This window comes from Erythrolamprus reginae, chromosome 2 (assembly GCF_031021105.1).
Source record: "Erythrolamprus reginae isolate rEryReg1 chromosome 2, rEryReg1.hap1, whole genome shotgun sequence".
NCBI lineage: Eukaryota > Metazoa > Chordata > Lepidosauria > Squamata > Dipsadidae > Erythrolamprus > Erythrolamprus reginae.
In genome coordinates, this window is record NC_091951.1 from 198,752,279 (window position 1) to 198,772,370 (window position 20,092).

Genomic DNA, 20,092 nt, shown 5'->3' on the forward strand with positions numbered 1-20,092 from the left:
GGACCATAGTCCCCTGTTATGGTCAGGGAGTATAAGGGATTTGTCTGTGGTTGAACTTGAGCTCAACAACCATCTGGCTGCAGTAGCATCCTTGAGGTTCTTGCATGCCAATACTGGAAAAATATATCTCCACATACAGAGACACACGAGGTCATAATATGTATGCCTGTCAGTAGTGGGTTCTAAATTCCTTTGCTAATGGTTCGTGTATATGCATGCAACACTTCTGCGCAGAAGCATCTTGGTTGGGTGGGAGGAGCCTCCCACCGCCATCACTACCAGTTTGCAGAACCGAACCAAGAGCAACCTACTACTGATGCCTGTGTAAACCAAGCAAAAATTTGACCAGACCTTTTAATTGGTACCTTAGGTATTATATGCCACATGTAATATTTTAAATATATTATATTTAAATATATACATATATATACATATATTACAGGAGAGTAAATGCACGTGTTGCAGAACATAAGAATGCATTAAAAAAAAAAGAAAAAACCTCCTCCCTTTTCCAACACTTCAAAACTACAGGACATGAAATTGATTTTGACAGTACTAAATTAATTTCCAAAACAGAACACTACAGCAAAAGAATAATCATGGAAGCCATCAAGATAGAAAAACATCCCCAAAATATGTACAAGCAGGATGATACCTCCCGCCTACCAGAAATCTGGAAACCAGCCCTCAAACGTATCCCAGCCATAGAAACTGAAACCAGACTCAGAACACACATTTCAAAACAATCAAGTAGCCTGCAAGCTCCAACTACTCAGGACATCATGCCCAATCTACAACCATTAACTAATCGGCATACCTCAGTCACATCAACGACCCCAGATGCTACCCCACTGACTCACCAGGAAGTTTCTACACAGCAGGCAATTGCTGAGCCATCAAACCACACCCAGCCACCAGTATTTATAGAAGGAAGGCAGCTCAGGTCTCGCTGTGTTCGCCTTAGAACAAGGACAGAAACACCAGCCTGAAGATGACGAGTGGGACCTCGTCGAAACGTCACCAGAATTTTCCAAATCCTACACGGGAAGAAACCTGAATATACCAAGACCATCATACCTGTACCCGTGAAAATCTATGAAAACAAATATATATATATATATATGTATGTATGTATGTATGTATGTATGTGTATGTATGTATGTATATATACTGTATATAATATTTTAGAAATACTAAGAAAATTTATTCAGCATTTGGTAAAAAGAGCAGGAGAACACCTGGACTTTATGGGTCAAGATATTTCATAAATTGGGTTCAGTTGTTAAAAAGATCCACTTCTTGGGCCTTTCATGATGCTTCCACCTGAATGAGACACAAAGGAAGGTCTCCTGATCTTACAGCGCAAGTAAATGCAATGAAAGGACTGGTTCATAAATAGGAATGGGGTTGAGGAGGAAGAGGCCAGGTTTGTAATGACATCTGTGCTCTAATGAAGTAGGATTCTGTTGCTAGCTCTGCTCCAGCAACCCAGTTTTTTGGGACTGTAGGGATTTTACTCCCCCATTGCCCGGCCGATCTGGAGGTTATTCATTCTTGACACGTGGATTCTTTGGTTCTTCGTCGCCAGTGAAATGAAGTAGACCAGACAAGCACTTTGAAAGACGGTTCCTTTATTAGCTCTTTTTGCAAGTGACTCAGCGGGGAACGCGTCTGAGCTGTCAGTGTCAAAAACAGCTCTATTTATACTCTTTGAGGCTCGCGCCTAAAAGAAACTGTCATGCGTCTTAACCAATCAGACGTGACCTTGGTATATTTACATTCTCTGCCCGGAGACAGCATTTTTTCAGTATTTTTCTTATACAGATTTAACACCCATCTTTATAGTCTTGGTACTGTATGTATTTTTTTAAAATTAAGGGTTTTGATTATAATAGTAAAAACTAATGTAAATTAAACTTAAAAGAAGACAATGAAATAAAAATAATAAAAAGCCTAAAAAAGGAGAAAAGAGAAAAGAAAGTATGATAAAAAGAACAAAAATATATTAAAAAGTTACTTCCAGCCTTCATTACAAATATAAACAAATATAGTTACTTTTCACACTCTATAACAGTGATAGCAAGCCTTTTTTTCCTTCAGATGCCAAAAGCGTGTGCATGCATTCTATCACACATGTGCGAGTGCCAACATCCATAAATCAATGCTTGGGGAGGACGAAAACGATCTCCCCTGCTCCCGCAGAGGCCCTCTGAAGGTCGGAAGTGGCCCATTTACTGACTTCCGGTGGGCCTGATAGGCCCATTTTTCACCCTCCTCAAGCTGCAGAGGCTTCTCCCTCCCTCCATAGGTTCCCCATAACTGCTCTATAAGGTCCCAAACATATTACCTGTGTTTATATTTTTTAGTGGTGCAGTGGACATTGTTTTGTTTTGTCTTTTTAATCCATATTATCTAGGTCTTTAATCCTGGATTATGACTTCCTCATGGACCTCTGCATTAGTAAAATGTTGGAGAATAAACATACAATTATTGTCCTGGGGTTCCCACATTTGTTTTCCGTGACAGGAGAAAGTCCTGCATGGAGATCAGGTGGGAATGGAACATGCTGCCCTGTAACAAATGTGCCTTGAGGGGGTCATACAAATTTCTGCTATGGAATACCGTATTAAAATGAGGAACAGCGGCTACTGGACAAGCATGGTAAATTGCATTCCTTAACCTTCAAGGAAGAGTCATCCTTCGCTATATCCAAGTTAAAATAGTGGTTTCCCTCTTATGACAACACTGACCAAGCGCAACTTTAAGCTGTATAAAATCAGGCTTTTTCACCCATTGTGTTGGAAGGACAATGGGTGACTGTACAGACAAGAACAGAGGAAGTAAAGGCAAAATGGAAAGAGAAGGTTTCTTGAATGTATGGGGTTCTTTTTCATTATGTGGAGTAATAGAATTCAATTCAACATTCCATTCAACAATTAGGAAAGGCCCCAGTATCTTATTGGGAAGAATGTCTATACGGTTTACATGAAGAAACTGGTGAACTATAGTTGTACATGTATTATAATTATTTATAATCAAGAGTTTTGGATTTGTGATACACCCTGATTTACAAAGAACTATTTTTGAACTATCAGAATGTACAGCATCTGTCAAGATCACTGCAAATAGTAAACAAAGTTCTCATTAATCAACTTTACTGAAAAGCAACTACTTATATCTGACGTATTTATTGTTAGATAACATTTGCAATTTGAGGACCATTGGATCATTGCTGACAGCCGTTTCCTCTGTGTGTGGTTCAGATCAATAATCCAAGACCAAATCCTTGACTGATCTGTTGAACTAAATAGAATGTTAGCCAGAGTCTTCAAACCATAACATATGCCTATATTGAAAACCTCCCGACCATCTCGGGCTTTTCTGGGCTGCCAGAGGAGCCTTTCGGTGGCGCTTAAGGAGGCTTTGGCAGTCCAGAGCGAACAAAGCATTTTCCTTTCTCTGAGTGCTTGGAGAGGGAATAAGCTTCTGCCAGCGCCCAGAGAAAAGAAATGCTCCCTTCGGTCTGGGCAGACAGAGCCTTTTCCTTTCTCTGGGCATTTGGAGAGGGAATAAACCACTTTGCTGTGGTGACTCCCTCGTGCTGCCTCCTATACACCCAGTGCAAGGTTGCCTCCTGGAGCGTCTGAGCGTGGAAAGGCAAAAGGGGGTGCTTCACCCCAGATGAATCAACTCAGCTTCAGCCAAACTGAGGAGTAACCACAAGGAAAGAAATTACTGGCTACAAAGTGAGTGAGCGAGAGAAGAGGGGAGCCCTTCAGCATGGGGAGGAAGAGGAAGCAGGTAGTAGCAGCAACAGACGCCTTTTGGTTAAAGGAGTGGGAGGTTCTCCCCTCTTGCCAGCCTGAGTTTCTGGGAGGTAGCCTCATGCCGAGTGTATGGGAGGCATGTGCTCCTCCTCTCTCCCTCAAAGTCCCTCTTTTTAAGCCTTAAAATTTTGGATTTTTTTTTTATTCCCCTCATCTCACCTTCTTCCTTACTGTCCTCCTCCACTTCTTCCTCCTCCTCCCATCCAAATTCTGAGCTTATTATTTGCTTTTACATTGATTCCTACGGGAAAAATTACTTCTATTTACAAACTTTTCTACTTTAAGAACCTGGTCATGGAATGAATTAAGTTCTTAAGTAGAGGTACCACTGTATGTATAAACTGAATAATGTAGCTGCCATTAGAGAGGTCTGTAGAAGGGTTGTTATTGATACATTGGTACGCTTTTGATACTTTTCTTATCCCAATATTATATTAAATCCACATTTAAAAGGAAAGGGTGATCCTGTGTCAGAGGAAAAATCTGATGCCTTTAAACTCATTGTGTCCCATTGGTGTCACTAAATCTTGATGGATTCTGAACACATTTTGGTGAACTGCTCCATGAATCTGAAACGCCACCAGGTGGCACTGTTAAACACAGAGAAACAAAGAGCTGATTGAAAACGTTTATTTTATTATTCTTCCCCTATGCTGGGTCTTTCCCTTTTTTTTCTCCCAAGTTTGTTTTGCTCATCTAAATTAGCTTTTACCATCTTTGCTTAAAGTACTAATTCTGTAGTATGGTATTGACTACAGTATGAGATTAAAAACAGATCACGCCAAACCAATCCTATTTCATTCTTTGACAAAGTGACTAAATTAGTAACGAAGTACAGTATACCACAAACTACTTCTTGCTCAGCTAGAAAAATATGGGATAGACATCATCACAACCAGATAGATTGGTAATTGGCTAACAAACCATACTCAGTGAGTAGTCCTTAATGGTACTACATCCAGATGGAAAAGAAGGACTAGGGGGAATATGATAGCAGTATTCCAGTAGTTGAGAGCTGTCACAGTAATGTGCAGCTAAAATTTTTACTGCCACGCTGTGGGTGTGGCTTATTTTGTGGGTGTGGCTTAATGGTCATGTGACTGGGTAGGAGTGGCTTTCCAGCCATGTGATCAGGTGGGAGTGGATTGAGCAATCATTATCGTTCAAGTGAACTGTTAAGACCTCGATTTACAATCTTACCAATGTCGCTCACTGGGGCGACAATTTGCTTCATGTTTCCCATGCTCTCCTTCCTGGGTCACCACCACCACCTCAGGCTGGGTAGCTAGGTGAATGGGTGCTGCCAGAAGCATAAATGCTGCCAGCGCCGCTTCCACCCTCAGGTGGGACTTGGCCGTGTGAGGCTGGAGGGGAGCCGGGCAGGAGAGAGGGAAGCTCATCCGAGGCCAGGAAGGAGGAAAGAGGAAAAAAGCAAGGAGCGTAGACACAGCAGCAGCAGCAGGGGAAAATAGGAAAGCCAAACCGAAACCAATAATCCAGGTAGTGACTGCCGCCAATCAGATGGAGCTGCACATGCATCTTCATTTCCGCCGGTGGAACTGCGTTCAACCCTGTCCTGCCTGCTGCCCACCCCAAAGCACCAGAAGGCAGGACAAGAAACAATGGATGGAAATTAATCAAGGATAGAAGTAACCTGGTATTGAGGAGAAACTTCTTAACGGTGAGGATAATTAACTGATGGAAGAGCTTTCCTCCAGAAGTTGTGGTTCTTCATCAGTGGAGGTTTTTAAGAAGTGTATAGATAGAGTTCATGGAGATGTTGTGTGCAGCAAACTGCCAACCTCAAGCAGACCTCGCATACCTACAGGATCTCACCCAGTTCACAACACCAGGACGACACTATCCCTTGCAAGTACATGGTCTCATCTAGATCATATCAACAAGTTGTTCTTAAGGATTGGGAAGGAGAATTCACCAATAAAAATGCTGTTGCTCCTTGTTACCTTTTGCTGCTTGGAAAACTATATAAAAGCAATTAACTCATTACCGGACTCCATAGTGTCATCCCCAAACCCTCAACACTTTACCCTTAGATTATCTATAGTTGACCTATCCAGATTCCTAAGAGGTCAGTAAGGGGCTAGTACAAGTGCACTAGAGTGCCTTCCGTCCCCTGTCCTATTGCTCTCCTATAACTCCTATATCTTTCTTCTATTCCTATATCTCTTCTTCTATTCTTTCATTGATATGTTCTATTACTATACCTTGTTTTCTATTCTTTCTTAGATATATTTTACTATGAGTATCTCCTCTATAACCTTCATCATGTATTTTACTATGTGTATATAGATATACTGTATACCTACTAAAACCCTCATTGTGTATTGGACAAAATAAATAAATAAATAAAATAAAATAAATAAACACTGTGAAGGCAGTCAGACACCTTATCATCCTGCAATGACTGGTCTCTAATTATTTAAAGTGACCAGATTTTAACATTGCTAAAGCGGAAAACCATTGCCGGGACAGGGGCAGGCAGCAATGTAGATACAACAAACCACTTAAGTTTTGAGAAGACAAACTCACTACCGCTGAGTTAATGCTTATCTGCAACTGCTTGCACAACACACACACAGGTATAATTTTTTTATTGTTTTTCACACCTTACAGAGATTCCAATTTACATACCTCAAATTAAAATATAATGCAATATAATATCAAATGCCAAATTCTTAATCAAATTAATCAAATTTTTCTAATTATTTATCCAATTTATTCAGGTATATATCATTCATCCTGTGCTACCTCCTTTCCAAATACTAACATCCGGATTTTAGATATTGTTCTTCTCCTTCATTTGCATTTAAAGTGCTATAGCTATCTAGATTTCTCTTGGCTATTTGCTGTTTTTTATAGCTGAGCCTTCGTGCTTCAATCCATTTCCAGCATTCTTACTAAACTCATTCCTGCTTTTATTTAAAAACCCTCATTTTATCGTAGCTGCCCTTAACAAAATAAATATTCAAATTTACTTCTCTTTAAAATCCAGGAAGAAATGTTCCCTCTAATTTTTTTTTGGTGTGGGCGGAAAAGTGTAGTGTCTGAGCGGCAGTCCATTCGAGACTGGGCAGCATAGATAAATAAATAAATAAATAAATAAATAAACAAACAAACAAACAAACAAACAAACAAACAAACAAACAAACAAATAAATAAATTTCCCTCTCTCACTTCTCTTTTTCCATCCCTGTGTCTTCCCCCCTTCTCTCTCTCTCTCTCTCTCTCTCTCTCTCTCTCTCTCTCTCTCTCTCTCTTTCTCTCTCCCTGTGAACTCTTGAACCATTTCCAAAAACAGGTGAGAGCTGGGGGGGGGGTTTCTCTGTTATTATTTGGGTGCATTTTACCATATGCTTTAAATCAAGAGTCACTTCTCTCTCTCTTTTGTTTCTCTCTCTTTCCTCTCATTCTCTGCCTCAATCATTTTATCATTTGTCTTTTTTCTTCCCTTTTTGATCTCATTTCTTTCTCTCTCTCTCTCTTTCTCTCTCTCTCTTTCTCTCTCTCTGTGAACTCTTGAACCATTTCCAAAAACAGGTGAGAGCTGGGGGGGGGGGGTCTCTGTTATTATTTGGGTGCATTTTACCATATGCTTTAAATCAAAAGTCACTTCTCTCTCTCTTTTGTTTCTCTCTCTGTCCTCTCATTCTCTGCCTCAATCATTTTATCATTTCTCTTTTTTCTTCCCTTTTTGATCTCATTTCTTTCTTTCTCTCTCTCTCTTTCTTCCTCTCTTCTCTCTCTCTTGCTTTCTTTCTTTCTCTCCCCTCCTTCTCTCCCCCCTCTTGCCCCCTCTTTCTCTCTCCCCCTTTCTCTCTCCCCCCTCTTGCCCCCTCTTTCTGTCTTCCCCCTCTTTCTGTCTTCCCCCTCTTTCTCTCTTCCCCCTCTTTCTCCCTTCCCCCTCTTCCTACATGTTTAATGGTATCCATGCTCTTGATGCGGGCTGCTGCCGTCTCGTACCGGGATTGGGAAACGGAGGGCACCCAGTGGCAGCTGGCAGCTCCCAGCGTGGTGGCGGGGGAAGAGGTGAATTTCGGGGCTGAGTAGGCAGAAGCCAGGCCTGTCGCCCCCGGCTCCAATACCGGGATTGGGCGGTGGAGAAGACCCAGCGGCGGTGGCGGGCAGCCCCCTGCACAGCGATGGAAGAGGAGGCGAAGCTTGTGCTTCAGCCACACCAGGGCCGAGACCGGGCCCATCGCCCTCGGCTCCAGGGGGCAGCCCCAGCGCTTTTCAAATGCGCCATTTCCCAGGCAGCCGGCTTCGCATCCTCCTCCCCCACTGCAATGCTCGGGCTACCCCCTGGAGCCGGAGGCGACGAGCCCGGTCTCGGCCCCGGTGTGGTAGCAATCCCGGCAAATATAACCTGTGCAAAAGTAGTTAATTGTACATCTTCAAGTAAAAAACCTCACTGTCTTCATATTAACTCATATATTTTAAACTGTACTGTGTTTGAGAATTCCTTTAATTTTGCCCATGTTTGACTACCACACGTATATTTTATTACATGTGGTCAAGAAACTTTTCATTATATTCCTGCTAATATTAGTGAAATTGAGAGGCTGGGCGAACTAACACCTGAATGATATTTGCAGAAGATGAAGAGGAAGGGAAGCATTGGCTTGCAGGGGCTGCTGGTAAGCGTGCGTGTGGCTACCAGACTATTTCAAGGGTTGTTCCCCACCCATGCTTCCCTTCGCTTCTCTGCTCTTTGCCTCGACAGACATCCAGTCATCCACCCACCATCCACTCAATCCAGTGTGTCTTTTAGGGGTCGCCCAGTAGGGGGGCGAGAAGGAATTTTTTGCAATCTCGATATTTTATTCCAGGTTGTTTTTTTCGCTTTCTCCATCCTGGATGTGTGAGATGGTATAGTGGTTAGGGGGTGAATCTGTTTGTAAATAGGTTTTGGTTTTGCCATTCTATGTATACATTTGGTCACTATATGACAGAAACAGGGTGCAAAGAGTATCAGTAGCAACTGTGTGTTCTCCCTTGGGCAGCTTTTGAAAGATGATGAACTTCGAGTCTACGGAGAGGTGCGGCATACAAATCCAATAAATTATTAAATTATTATTATTATTCCTCGTTAAACAACTCATGCTGCCTTACCAGTCAAAGCGGTGTGAAGGGGGAGCTCTTGGGGCTCATCCACGTCATTTCTGGTTCCAGGTCATGGGGGTGAACCTTCCCACGTGCTGGGCATGGCTTGCACGTTTGGGTGCAGGCGAGGCATACCTCACCCTTACCAAGCAAGGAGTTACACCTATTAGTTGCCCAAGTATATTGTGTTCAGGAAATTCCGCCCCATTTAAATACCCCTGCAAGTTTCTTTCTATAATTTTCAATAAAGTGACCCATTTATTATCCAGCTTGGTGTTTGAGTGTTCGCTTCTCGTCCAATGCAATGCAGTGTTGCCTCAGTCGGCTGATTCTTGTTTTGCTTTCCAAACAACAAATTCACCAGAGCAATTTTGGCATGGAGTCACACTAGATAGCACTCGTGACTCTGAAGCAGCCTTACTTAATAAAGCGTAATACATAGCGCTGGCTGTGTTTATAGAGGGCATGTCAGCACTTGTGCTTGCACTCACCTTAACATTAACGCTGTTGCGTGTAATTTATCAAAAACAATTAATGCTACTTCTTCAGCTATTTCAGCAATTAACCATGAGCTGTAAGCTTTGAGAAAGGCTATTTTACAAAACTGTGCTGCTATGGTGCGTCAACTTGTTAGATGAGTCATTAACTATCCAACACTAGCTCAATGTTTAAAATAATTTGGCCTCTGATTTGAAAATTGATACTTTAGGTTCTTGGTGAAAAGGCCTTTGGGCTTGGTTACCCACAGGCTTATTGGGAAATGTCCTAACTTTTTAAATCATTATTTGTGTTATTTTGATTGGTATGTGTTGCTTTGTTCCTTCCCTTTTCTACATATGTATTACAGTTTTTCACCCCAAGCCCCCTCCCACATTGCCTCAGGACAAGGTTTATGCCCTGTATAAGAAATTACAGGGATATTCTTCTCCTCATTATGACATTGTAAGGTCATATTAACGCTCTTATGATGCTGCATTGTTTAACAGAACAAGAAAGAGTGAGATTTAGAGATAGAGATCAGGTAGAGGTTGTGTGCAGCAAACTGCCTACCTCAAGCAGGCCTCATATACCTACATGATCTCACCCAGTTCACATCACTAACCCTAAACCCTAAACCCAAACTCCTAAACCCTAACCCCCTTGGCCCTTGATCTTTTATCCCCTTTGACTTGACCTTTGAGCCCTGACCTTTGAACTTTGACCATTCGCTCTTTTACCCCTGACTCTTAACCTTTTAGTTTTGCCCTGACCTTTGACCCTTCACCTCCTGACCTTTGGGCTTTGACCCAGACTCTTGACCCCAAACGTTGAGCCCTGACCTAGACCCCTGACCCTGACCTCAACCTCAAGCAGGGATTGGTCCAACTTACACTTAGTCATTTGAACTGGTCGGGGAGCCCCATCAGCGACTAGCTATGGGACAGCAGTTGGAATCCCTCATCTTTGGAGCGTCTGGTCAGCAAATGCTTTGGTTGCCTCCACTCTTGGGTTGAGGCTGATCCTGCATCCAGATGTGCCTCCCATGGCATTTCTGTGGGGAAAGTTCCTTTCGGCTTTGCCTTGAGAAGCTCACTCCATTTGAGAGAGGACACTTGCTCCTGGGGAGGAAAGCTGTGGTAAATATAGACAGCAGACTAAAAAGCAGAGCCATCACCCTGCCAACAAAAGTGCATATAGTCAAGGTTATGGCTTTCCCAGTTGCAATGTCCGGATATGACAGTTGGACCATAAGAAAGGCTGAGTGAAAAAGAATTGAGGCCTTTGAAGTATCGTGCTGATGAAGATTCCTGCAAGTCCCTTGGACTGCCAGGCAATCAAACCGGTCAGTCTGAGACAGATAAACCCTAACTGCTCTTTAGAAGGGCAGATTCTGTTCTGTCCCAGTGTCGAGTCCCCCAAAATAAGATGCACACCACCGGATTTAGTATTAAAAGTTTTACTACTAAAAGTAAATTCATAGCAGTTTGAGTCTTTAAAAAGGGAGTAAAATCTAACAAAGGCTTCACCACGCTGATTATAATAACCTAGCAGCTGGCCAGAATCCTAAGAATAGGTAAACCCAACAGTAATTACTAGATTGTAGCAAAGCTCTGCATTGTAGACTTACAGAAGTTGGCTGGAAGCCCGTAACTAATTAGCACAGACAAGAATGTGGTTCTTTTAAAATACAAGCTTTAGACAAGAGCTGCAACCAGATTCTGAAATGAACTATGTTGTTCTCTGCACTGAGGTGTCACGTAACTCCTCCTTAAATAGCCTAAGGGTGTGGCCCAGTAGCCAGCAGTACTACTCATGAGGAAGCCTCCTCCCGAGTAATCACTCTTGCTTCCTAGCATCAAGAAGAGGCTCCTCCTCTTCTCCTGAGTCACTCATCTCAGGAGGTGCAGAAGACCTTGTCCTCTTCACTGTCAGTCTCGGACACCAGGAACATAAGTTGCTTATACCTTGCTTCCACTGTTTCTGAGTCCTCTGGATCCATTGCGCAGGAAGTGAACAGGCCACAACAGATCCTGAAGATGAAACTCAAATATTTTGGCCACCTAATGAGAACAAAGGACTAATGCTGGGAAATATTGAGGGCAAAAAAAGACAGAGAATAAGGTGGCTGGATAGAGTCACTGAACCAGTCAGCAGGAGCTTAAATGGACTCCGGGGAATGGTGGAGAAGGCCTAGTGGAACGTTGTCCATGGTGACGTGATGGATCGGACATGACTTCACAATTCTTCACCACAGATTGATCCAACCATCTGTAAGAGGGAAGAAGAGAGACTATATTAAGTATAACACTCAGGAATATAATCCAGAACTTGAAAACATAAGCAACCCTGCCTTTGATATCCTAGAGGCCCAATAGGTTTTTTTAGGTGGATTTAATTTTATTTGTGGACTGAGGTCATCAAGAAATCTAAAGTTTTCCTAGAATGCATGCAACAATAATTGTATAGAATCAGAGCTAGTCTTTATTTCATTGGACTGGAGGTTTTTTGTGTACATTTGGGAAGCAGTTTTCCATACAATATTTTCAAATCAGACAAAAATAAAAACAAATCCTCATAAATTATTTAATGAGGCTTCTTTATGGCAATTCTGTGCATAAATTGATCTGCTTGTATAGAATTATTGACATTCCATAAGGAGTACCATATTTTTTGGTGTATAAAAAGCACTTTTCCACCCCTAAAAGAAGATGAAAATTTGTAGCCGCACCCACCCACTGGCCCCCACCCTTTGGCCTCTGCCTCCCAGCAATTTGCCTCCTGGTAGCAAACAGCAAACAGCCTGTTTCAGTTTCAGCTTCACCACAGTCTGATTAATACATACCGATGATTTGGCTGGCCTCCCAACCAGCGTTCCCCGTAAGCTGCGCGCATGCGTATGCGCGCACCCCAAAATACCCCCCTGCGCACCCTTTTCCACGGGCATGCGCTCCCCATCCCCCTGCCAGCCCACGGGGGGGGCGGGGAGGTGCCGGCAGTAGGAGGAAAGGGAGCCGTGGCCGCCCCTGCCTCCCCACGGTGCCTCCGGCCCCCTCGCGCCCCTGGCCTCTCAGCCCTGCCCCCCACCTGCCCAATCCGCCCCCTCTCCTCCTCCGCCGCCTCGTGCCTTAGGGCGCGAATTCTTCCATGGCAGCTGTGGCTTCTCGGGACAAAAGCACTCCCAGCCAGGGGGCTGTGAGAGAGGGCTTTCTCTGCGTGCTTCAGGAATGCCCGCCCCGTCCCTCTCGCAGCCCCTTCGCTGTGAGCGCTTTCGTCCTGGACCTTTCACAAGGGGGCTGCAGTAGAGGCAGGGCAGGCGTTCCCGAAGCGCTCGGAGAAAGCACTCTCGCAGCCTCCTCGCTGACACAGAGAGAGAGAGGGAGAGAGAAAGTAAGTGAGAAAGAGAGAGAGAGAGAAAGGGGTGAGAGAGATAGCAAGAGAGAGAAGAGAAAGAAAGCAAGAGAGATAGAAAGAAAGAGTGAGAGAGCTAGCAAGAGAGAGAAGAGAAAGAAAGCAAGAGAGATAGAAAGAAATAAAGAAAGAGTGAGAGAGAGAGAAAGCAATAGAGAGAGAGAAAGAGAGAGAGAGAAAGAGCAAGAGGGGGAGAGAGAAAAGAGAGAGAAATGACTCTTGATTTAAAGCATATGGTAAAAAGCACCCAAATAATAACAGGGGGAAAAAAACCAGCCGTTTGTTTGTGTGTGTGTGTGAACTCTTGAACCATTTCCAATAGCTCAGCTGTTATTGGAAATGGTTCAAGAGTTCACACACACACACACACAAGGGGGGAGGAAACGGAGGGAAAAAGAGAAGATAGTAATAATAGTAATAGATTTTGGTTTTGTTTTATTATTAATTTCTTTTAATAAAAAAGAAGGGAATTTTTTCCTCATTCATTCATTCATTCATTCATTCATTTATTTATACTTCTATGCCGCCCAGTCCCAAAGGGACTGTCGCTCAGACACTATACTTTTCCACCCACACCGAAAAAAAATTAGAGGGAACATTGCTCCCAACCATCAGGCTGCAGGGATTGCCATTGCCATTGCCTTTTGCTGCCTCCATTCATGCAGAGGCAGATTCCTTTTTTTTCTTGTGCTAATCAGGCTGTGCTGAAGCTGAAACATGCTGTTTGCTGCAAGGAGGCAAATTGCTGGGAGACAGAGGCAGTTTGTTTTTGCATTGTTTTCCTCCCGCAAAATTGTATGATCCTAGTAAGGAGGAGGAGCACACTCCTCACAAATAGTCGGGTTGCCCTGCACTCTCCATTCTCTGCTCTCTGGGATCAGGCAGGGGAAGCATTTCCTTGCCTCCAGAACTCTGCTCCTCTGCTCCACTGCCTGGCCTTTCCATCTCTTCCCCTTTCCTCGGTCCGCATGCACTTTCTCTTTATCCCTGCTTACTATTTCGAGGCTGAGGAACCTGGAACTGCTTCGCTTTTATCCTCAGATTGATCCTCAGGAACATCAGAAGCTGTGCCCACCACTTTTACCAGCAGCAGCGGCGTAGATTCTTAAAAACAAAAAGAATGCTTGGCAAACATGAAAGTTTTCTTTAAATTTTTGATGAAGTCATAAAGATGCTGGAAAATATTCAGAGGAAACTGATAGTAAATCAATCAATCCACAAAAGGAATATCTTCTTAAAGTAGTATATTTGTTAGGAAGAAATATGAACTCAGAACAAATGAGTCAGGTTTATGCACTTTCCTGAAGTTCAGGTCTAGTTTGGCAAACCGGTAGCAGCAACGAAAGGAGGCTCCGCCCACCCACCTTGGCTGCTTTTACACATGCACAGAAGCTTCATGTGCATGCACACAAATGTGTGCGTGAACTGGCAGCGACAGGATTTAGAACCCACTACTGGATCATATGTTGAGGATTACCTTTTTTCTGCTCTGTACTCCGCTTTGTATCCGCAGATGAAGTCAGCTCTGGCCTAGAGTTCCGGACATAATAGCTGTATGTAATTACCATAGTGATAAGTAAGAACAAGCCCAATCCAATCATCTGAAAGAGGTAAAAAGAAAGGCTTCATTAACAATATCACTCTGGTAATATATTCCAGAATTTGAAAGCAAAAGCAACCCTGTCTTTGATACCCCCAATATTCACATAATTAATCTAATTTTTTTTTTTAATTTATGGGTTAATGATAAGTACAGTGATCCCTCGATTTGCGCGTTCTCGATTAGCGCGAAACGCTGCAACGCGGTTTTTCAAAAAATATTAATTAAAAAATAAGTCCGCTTTTTTTTCCTACACCACGGTTTTTCCCGCCCGATGACGTCATACTGATTGCTGATTGGCCAAAATCTCGACCAATCGTTGCAAACGCAAAAAAAAGCTTTGCAACTGTTGGAACTTGTTCAGACTTGTTGGAAGATGCCTCCTAAACGTTGTGCACGGAGTGCAGGCGGCGACGCTAAAAAGACCAGGAGGATACTCATAATTAAAGAGAAAATTGACATTTTGGACATGCTGAAAGGGGGACGCTCTTATGCAGATGTTGGTCGGCAGTATGGGATCAACGAATCGAGTGTGCGAACCATTCGGGACGACGAGAAAAAGATAAGGCAAAGTTCTCTGATGGCATTCAACAAGGCTGCAAAAAGAATGGTGACGCCTAGAAACAAACGGCTTATGAAGATGGAAGCTGCTTTGTCCCTGTGGGTACAAGACTGCCGCAAAAAGAGCATTGCTTTGGATACCAACACTATAAGGACCAAGGCACAACAATTGTACAACCGTCTTGAAGACACAGAAGAAGGCGATGCAGATGAGGGAAACGCAGGTAAGGGCTGGGGTTTTTTATTCTGTCATTAGATACTGTATTTAAGTGTTTTTTAAGGAAGGAGCAGGGAAGGAGGGAAGGAGGGAGGGCGGGAGGGAGGGAGGGAGGGAAGGAAGGAAGGGAAGGAAGGAGGGAAGGAGGGAGGGAGGGAGAGAAGGGAAGGAGGGAAGGGAAGGAGGGAAGGAAGGAAGGAGGGAAGGAGGGAGAGAAGGGAAGGAGGGAGGGAGAGAAGGGAAGGAGGGAAGGAAGGAGGGAGGGAAGGAGGGAGGGAGTGAGGGAGGGAAGGGAAGGAGGGAAGGAAGGAGGGAGGGAGGGAAGGAGGGAAGGAGGGAGGGAGGGAAGGAAGGAAGGAGGGAAGGAGGGAAGGAGGGAAGGAGGTGGGCATTTACTCTTTATGCTTTCATTCAAGTCACTTCTCTCTCCTTTTCCTGTCATTCTTCAGCCTCAGCCTCAGCCCCAGCCACATTCACAGCAAGCAAAGGGTGGTTTGAGAAATTTCAACGGCGCTATGGCCTGAAGAGTGTGTCATTGCACGGAGAAGCTGCCTCAGCAGATACAGGTGCAGCAGAAAACTTTGTCCAGCGCACGTTTAAAGACCTAATTGCAGAAGGGGGCTACCTTCCAGAACAGGTGTTCAACATGGACGAAACAGGCCTGTTCTGGAAGAGGATGCCTTCAAGGACTTTCTTGATGCAAGATGAAGCCAAAGCCCCTGGCTTTAAGGCCATGAAAGATCGAGTGACTTTGATCATGTGTGGGAATGCAGCAGGCTTTTTGCTGAAGCCAGGGCTAATCTATAAGTCACGAAATCCAAGAGCCCTCAAGAACAGAAACAAGAATTCATTGCCAGTGTACTGGATGCATAATCCTAAAGCATGGATTACAAAACCCCTCACGCGGGACTGGTTTCATCAGTGCTTCATCCCACAGGTGGAGGTGTATTTGGCTCGCAAAGGAATCGATTTCAAAGTGCTTCTCCTAATGGACAATGCTGGCGGCCATGATCACCTGGACCATGAACATGATGGGGTGCAAGTTGAATTCTTGCCACCAAACACCACATCGCTTATCCAGCCGATGGATCAAGGTATTATCCGTGCATTTAAGGCACTGTACACGCGCAATTCTCTTGGAAGCATCGTGGAAGCAATGGATGCTGATGACAACTTCACATTGAAGGCCTACTGGCGTCAGTACACAATTGCATCTTGTCTGAAGAACATTCAGAATGCCTTGATGGATATGAAGACACAGACAATGAATGCCTGCTGGAGGAAATTGTGGCCAGAAGTGGTGCATGATTACAAGGGATTTGCTCCCGAAGAAATCCAAGATGCTGCAGTCCAGACCTCTGTGAAGCTGGCACAGGCACTGGGTGGAGAAGGCTTCGTTGACATGACACCAGAGGAAGTCAATGGTTTGCTTGATGAGCATGGCCTACCGCTGACAGACAAAGATCTGGAGGAGCTGACCAGGTCAGCGAGTGAAGAAGAGGAGGAAGCGGAAGCTGAACAAGCTGAGGAAGAAGAAGATGTTGGCCTAACGCTTGAGCGGCTTGCAGAACTGAACAGAGCTACTTCAAATGTACAACGCATGGTGGAACTTTGGGATCCCAACATGACTCGCTCTATACAGTTTAACGCCTCCCTTGACAACATCTTTGCACCATACAGATCCATGTTAGCCCAGAAAAAGAAACGGCGCCAACAACTGCCCATGACCATGTTTGTCACAAAAACCAAGAGGTCTGTCACACCATCACCTGCAGCGTCCATTGTAGAAATGGTGATAGAAGAAGATCCCTAGTTATCCCAGTTATGCTAACCCCCACCCCACCCCAAAAAATGTAAATAAATATGTTATTGTTCATAACTTAAGAGTCTTATTCAATGTGTACAGTAATGGTAATTAAGGGGATGGGAAATGGTAATTTATGGGTTAAAAGTGTTGGGACTGAGTGGCACACAGTCTGTACAGAAGAATGAATGAATGAATGAATGAATGACTGAGTGAATGAATGAATGAAATTCAAACACAGGTGAGGGCTGGGGGGTTTTATTCTGTCATTACACAGTACAGTACAGTTACAGTTTAAGTGCTTTTTGAGAAAGGAGGGAGAGAAGGGAGGGAAGGAGGGAGGGAGAGAAGGGAAGGAGGGAGGGAGAGAAGGGAAGGAGGGAAGGAAGGAGGGAGGGAGAGAAGGGAAGGAGGGAAGGAAGGAGGGAAGGAGGGAGGGAAGGAGGGAGGGAGAGAAGGGAAGGAGGGAAGGAGGGAGGGAAGGAAGGAGGGAAGGAGAAAAGGGAAGGAGGGAGGGTTGCCATTGCCGCCAGCGCTGCCCCAAGAAAGCCGGTGAGAGGAAGGAAGGAGGGAAGGAGAGAAGGGAAGGAGGGAGGGTTGCCATTGCCGCCAGCGCTGCCCCAAGAAAGCCGGTGAGAGGAAGGAAGGAAGGAGGGAAGGAGAGAAGGGAAGGAGGGAGGGTTGCCATTGCCGCCAGCGCTGCCCCAAGAAAGCCGGTGAGAGGAAGGAAGGAGGGAAGGAGAGAAGGGAAGGAGGGAGGGTTGCCATTGCCGCCAGCGCTGCCCCAAGAAAGCCGGTGAGAGGAAGGAAGGAAGGAGGGAAGGAGAGAACGGAAGGAGGGAGGGTTGCCATTGCCGCCAGCGCTGCCCCAAGAAAGCCGGTGAGTGGGGCGAATCGGGCGGGCGGGGGGTAGCGGCAAGGAGCCCGGAAAAATCACCATTGCATTGCCAGCCTCCGAACTTGCGTCGCTCCACCTTCTGCGCATGTGCGGCCATGGAACAAAGGGTGCGCATGCGCAGATGGTGTTTTTACTTCCGCATCCAGTATAACGCGGAAATCGGTTAGCACGGGAGGTCTTGGAACGTAACCCCCGCGCTAACCGAGGGATCACTGTATTGAGACTGCATAGGTTACTCCAAGGTCTGCAATTCAAGCAGGAAAATGGAGACTGTTGATTGGTTGAGCCATCTGACAGCTCCATATAAAAGAGGAAGCTGTCAGCCTGGCCCTTTGCTGAATCTTATTCACTACTACAATAAAGAGATGTTGTTAAGTCTGTCTCAAGCCTCTTCAGTCCCAGGATCTAACAATTGGCAAGGAGGATGGGATACTGAATAGGACTGAGTGAAAGAGCTGAAGGAGACGCCGAAAATCCAGGCTGGTGGCAATAGAGAACGGCAGCCATTTTGTGTGGCACAATTCAAACGGCAATATTCTGAGATGTCATCATTCCACCCGCTGACTCCTTTTGACCCAGCCAAGGAGATCTGGGGATTCTACATGACCCATTTCTGCTGCTTCTTAGAAGCCAATGAACTCCAAGGCCAGGCTGACAACAGAAAAAGGGCACTCTTCCTCAGTTACTACAGACATGAGGTCTTCGACATGGCCAAGTCTGTGACAGAGCTGACACCAATAGATGGAATCCTCTAACAATGCTGCAGAGTCACTTCACCCCTAAAACATGCCGGCACCCCAGAAGGCAATGACAGCAGCCCATGAAAACCAATGCTATGATAACCCGGAGGACAATGATGAAGAGGAGGTCTACAGAATAGATCAGTGTTGAGGGGCTGAAGTGCAAAAGCCAAGACCATATTACAGTTGTGAGGGTCCACACCTACAAGCCACCTGCAGTTTTAAAAACATCATATGTTGTTGCTGCAGGATGATGGGGCATATCACCAAGGTCTGCCGCACAAATTTCCTGCCCAGCAGATACACCACCATGGAACTGCTAAAAGTAAAAAAGTTGAATAGGGTTCCAATTCCTTTTTTGACTTAAGTTGGATACCCAGTTATGTCCTTCTCCTCTATTCCTCCATATTTACCCATTTGAATGTCTAATAAATTAATGTTTCCCACTTTATAGTTACAGTAGAATGGGAAAGCATCTAGGAGATAAAGGATTAAATTTCTGTCTTTCTCTCTCAAACTTAAAATATCTCCCCCAAAGCAGCTTCTTTTCCCAATATCAAGCAATATGACCTCCATGATGTAGCTTAGCCCTTTTTATTACTAATGAACAAACACCCAAACAAATGTTATATTTTCGAATCAAATTTCAAATTTATGAGAATTTGATCAGGATTTTATGGCGTCAGATGAAATATAAGACAAAACAACAGCTTACCTTAGATATTGCTGACACTTCACCATCAGATGGCTTTGTTGATGCAGTATGATTTGTACTCCATGCACACTGAGCATATCTTCCATCCAACAACACAATCACAAACCACATCCAGGCAGAAAAGGATGTCTGCCATAGCACGCAGTACCACTTCTCATTTTCAACATCGAGCGTGTTTAAAACAAACCCTTGAATAATTAAATTCAGGAAGAAGAAAATGCCAGATGGGAAAACTAAAAATATGCAAAAATAAATGACGTTATATGGATATGGAGCACAAATAAATTCCAGTTCCATAATTTCTTCAGTCACTGCCAGGATAATTGTGACAATGAAATTCAGTACTAATTTGGTCTGTAAAAAATCGTTAACAGTGAATTTAATCTTCATTTTTGAATTATTTACTCCGGCTGCTTGAGGGCTTCTGAGAAGTTCTCACAAGTACATCAAGCATAGCAGGAAACAGAAAAAAAACCAAAGCCTACCACACATCATGAGAGATGAACTTTTATAGAACCCCCACAGGAAGTCAAACAGAGTATCACAAAATGCTCCCTCTTTCAGCAGCCACTTTCTGATGTTGAGGTTCTTGCAGTCCTTCTCCATCAAAAAGTCACATCTCTTCTGCCCTGTTTTCCTTCAGGAGTTAAAAGCAGGGCGCCTTGTGCTCCTTCTTTTCAATTTTTCTGCAGTGAGGACCCTATCAGGTAGGTTTGCCTGA

The 20,092-nt window shown here is 44.2% G+C and overlaps 2 protein-coding genes across 2 annotated transcripts; one reads left to right on the plus strand and one right to left on the minus strand.

Annotated features, from left to right (window-relative positions):
• Positions 1–10,868: 10,868 nt before the first annotated feature.
• On the minus strand, positions 10,869–19,816 carry LOC139161670 (uncharacterized). The gene is made up of 4 exons (XM_070741105.1): positions 19,372–19,816; positions 14,314–14,437; positions 13,832–13,940; positions 10,869–11,696 (listed from the first exon to the last, which is right to left on the minus strand). Coding segments are annotated over exons 1-4 (624 nt in total). The 5' UTR covers positions 19,762–19,816; the 3' UTR covers positions 10,869–11,695.
• On the plus strand, positions 14,885–17,093 carry LOC139161669 (tigger transposable element-derived protein 1-like). The gene is made up of 2 exons (XM_070741104.1): positions 14,885–15,221; positions 15,664–17,093. Exons 1-2 carry the CDS (start codon positions 14,906–14,908, stop codon positions 17,025–17,027), a joined length of 1,680 nt encoding a protein of 559 aa, XP_070597205.1. The 5' UTR covers positions 14,885–14,905; the 3' UTR covers positions 17,028–17,093.
• Positions 19,817–20,092: the final 276 nt, after the last annotated feature.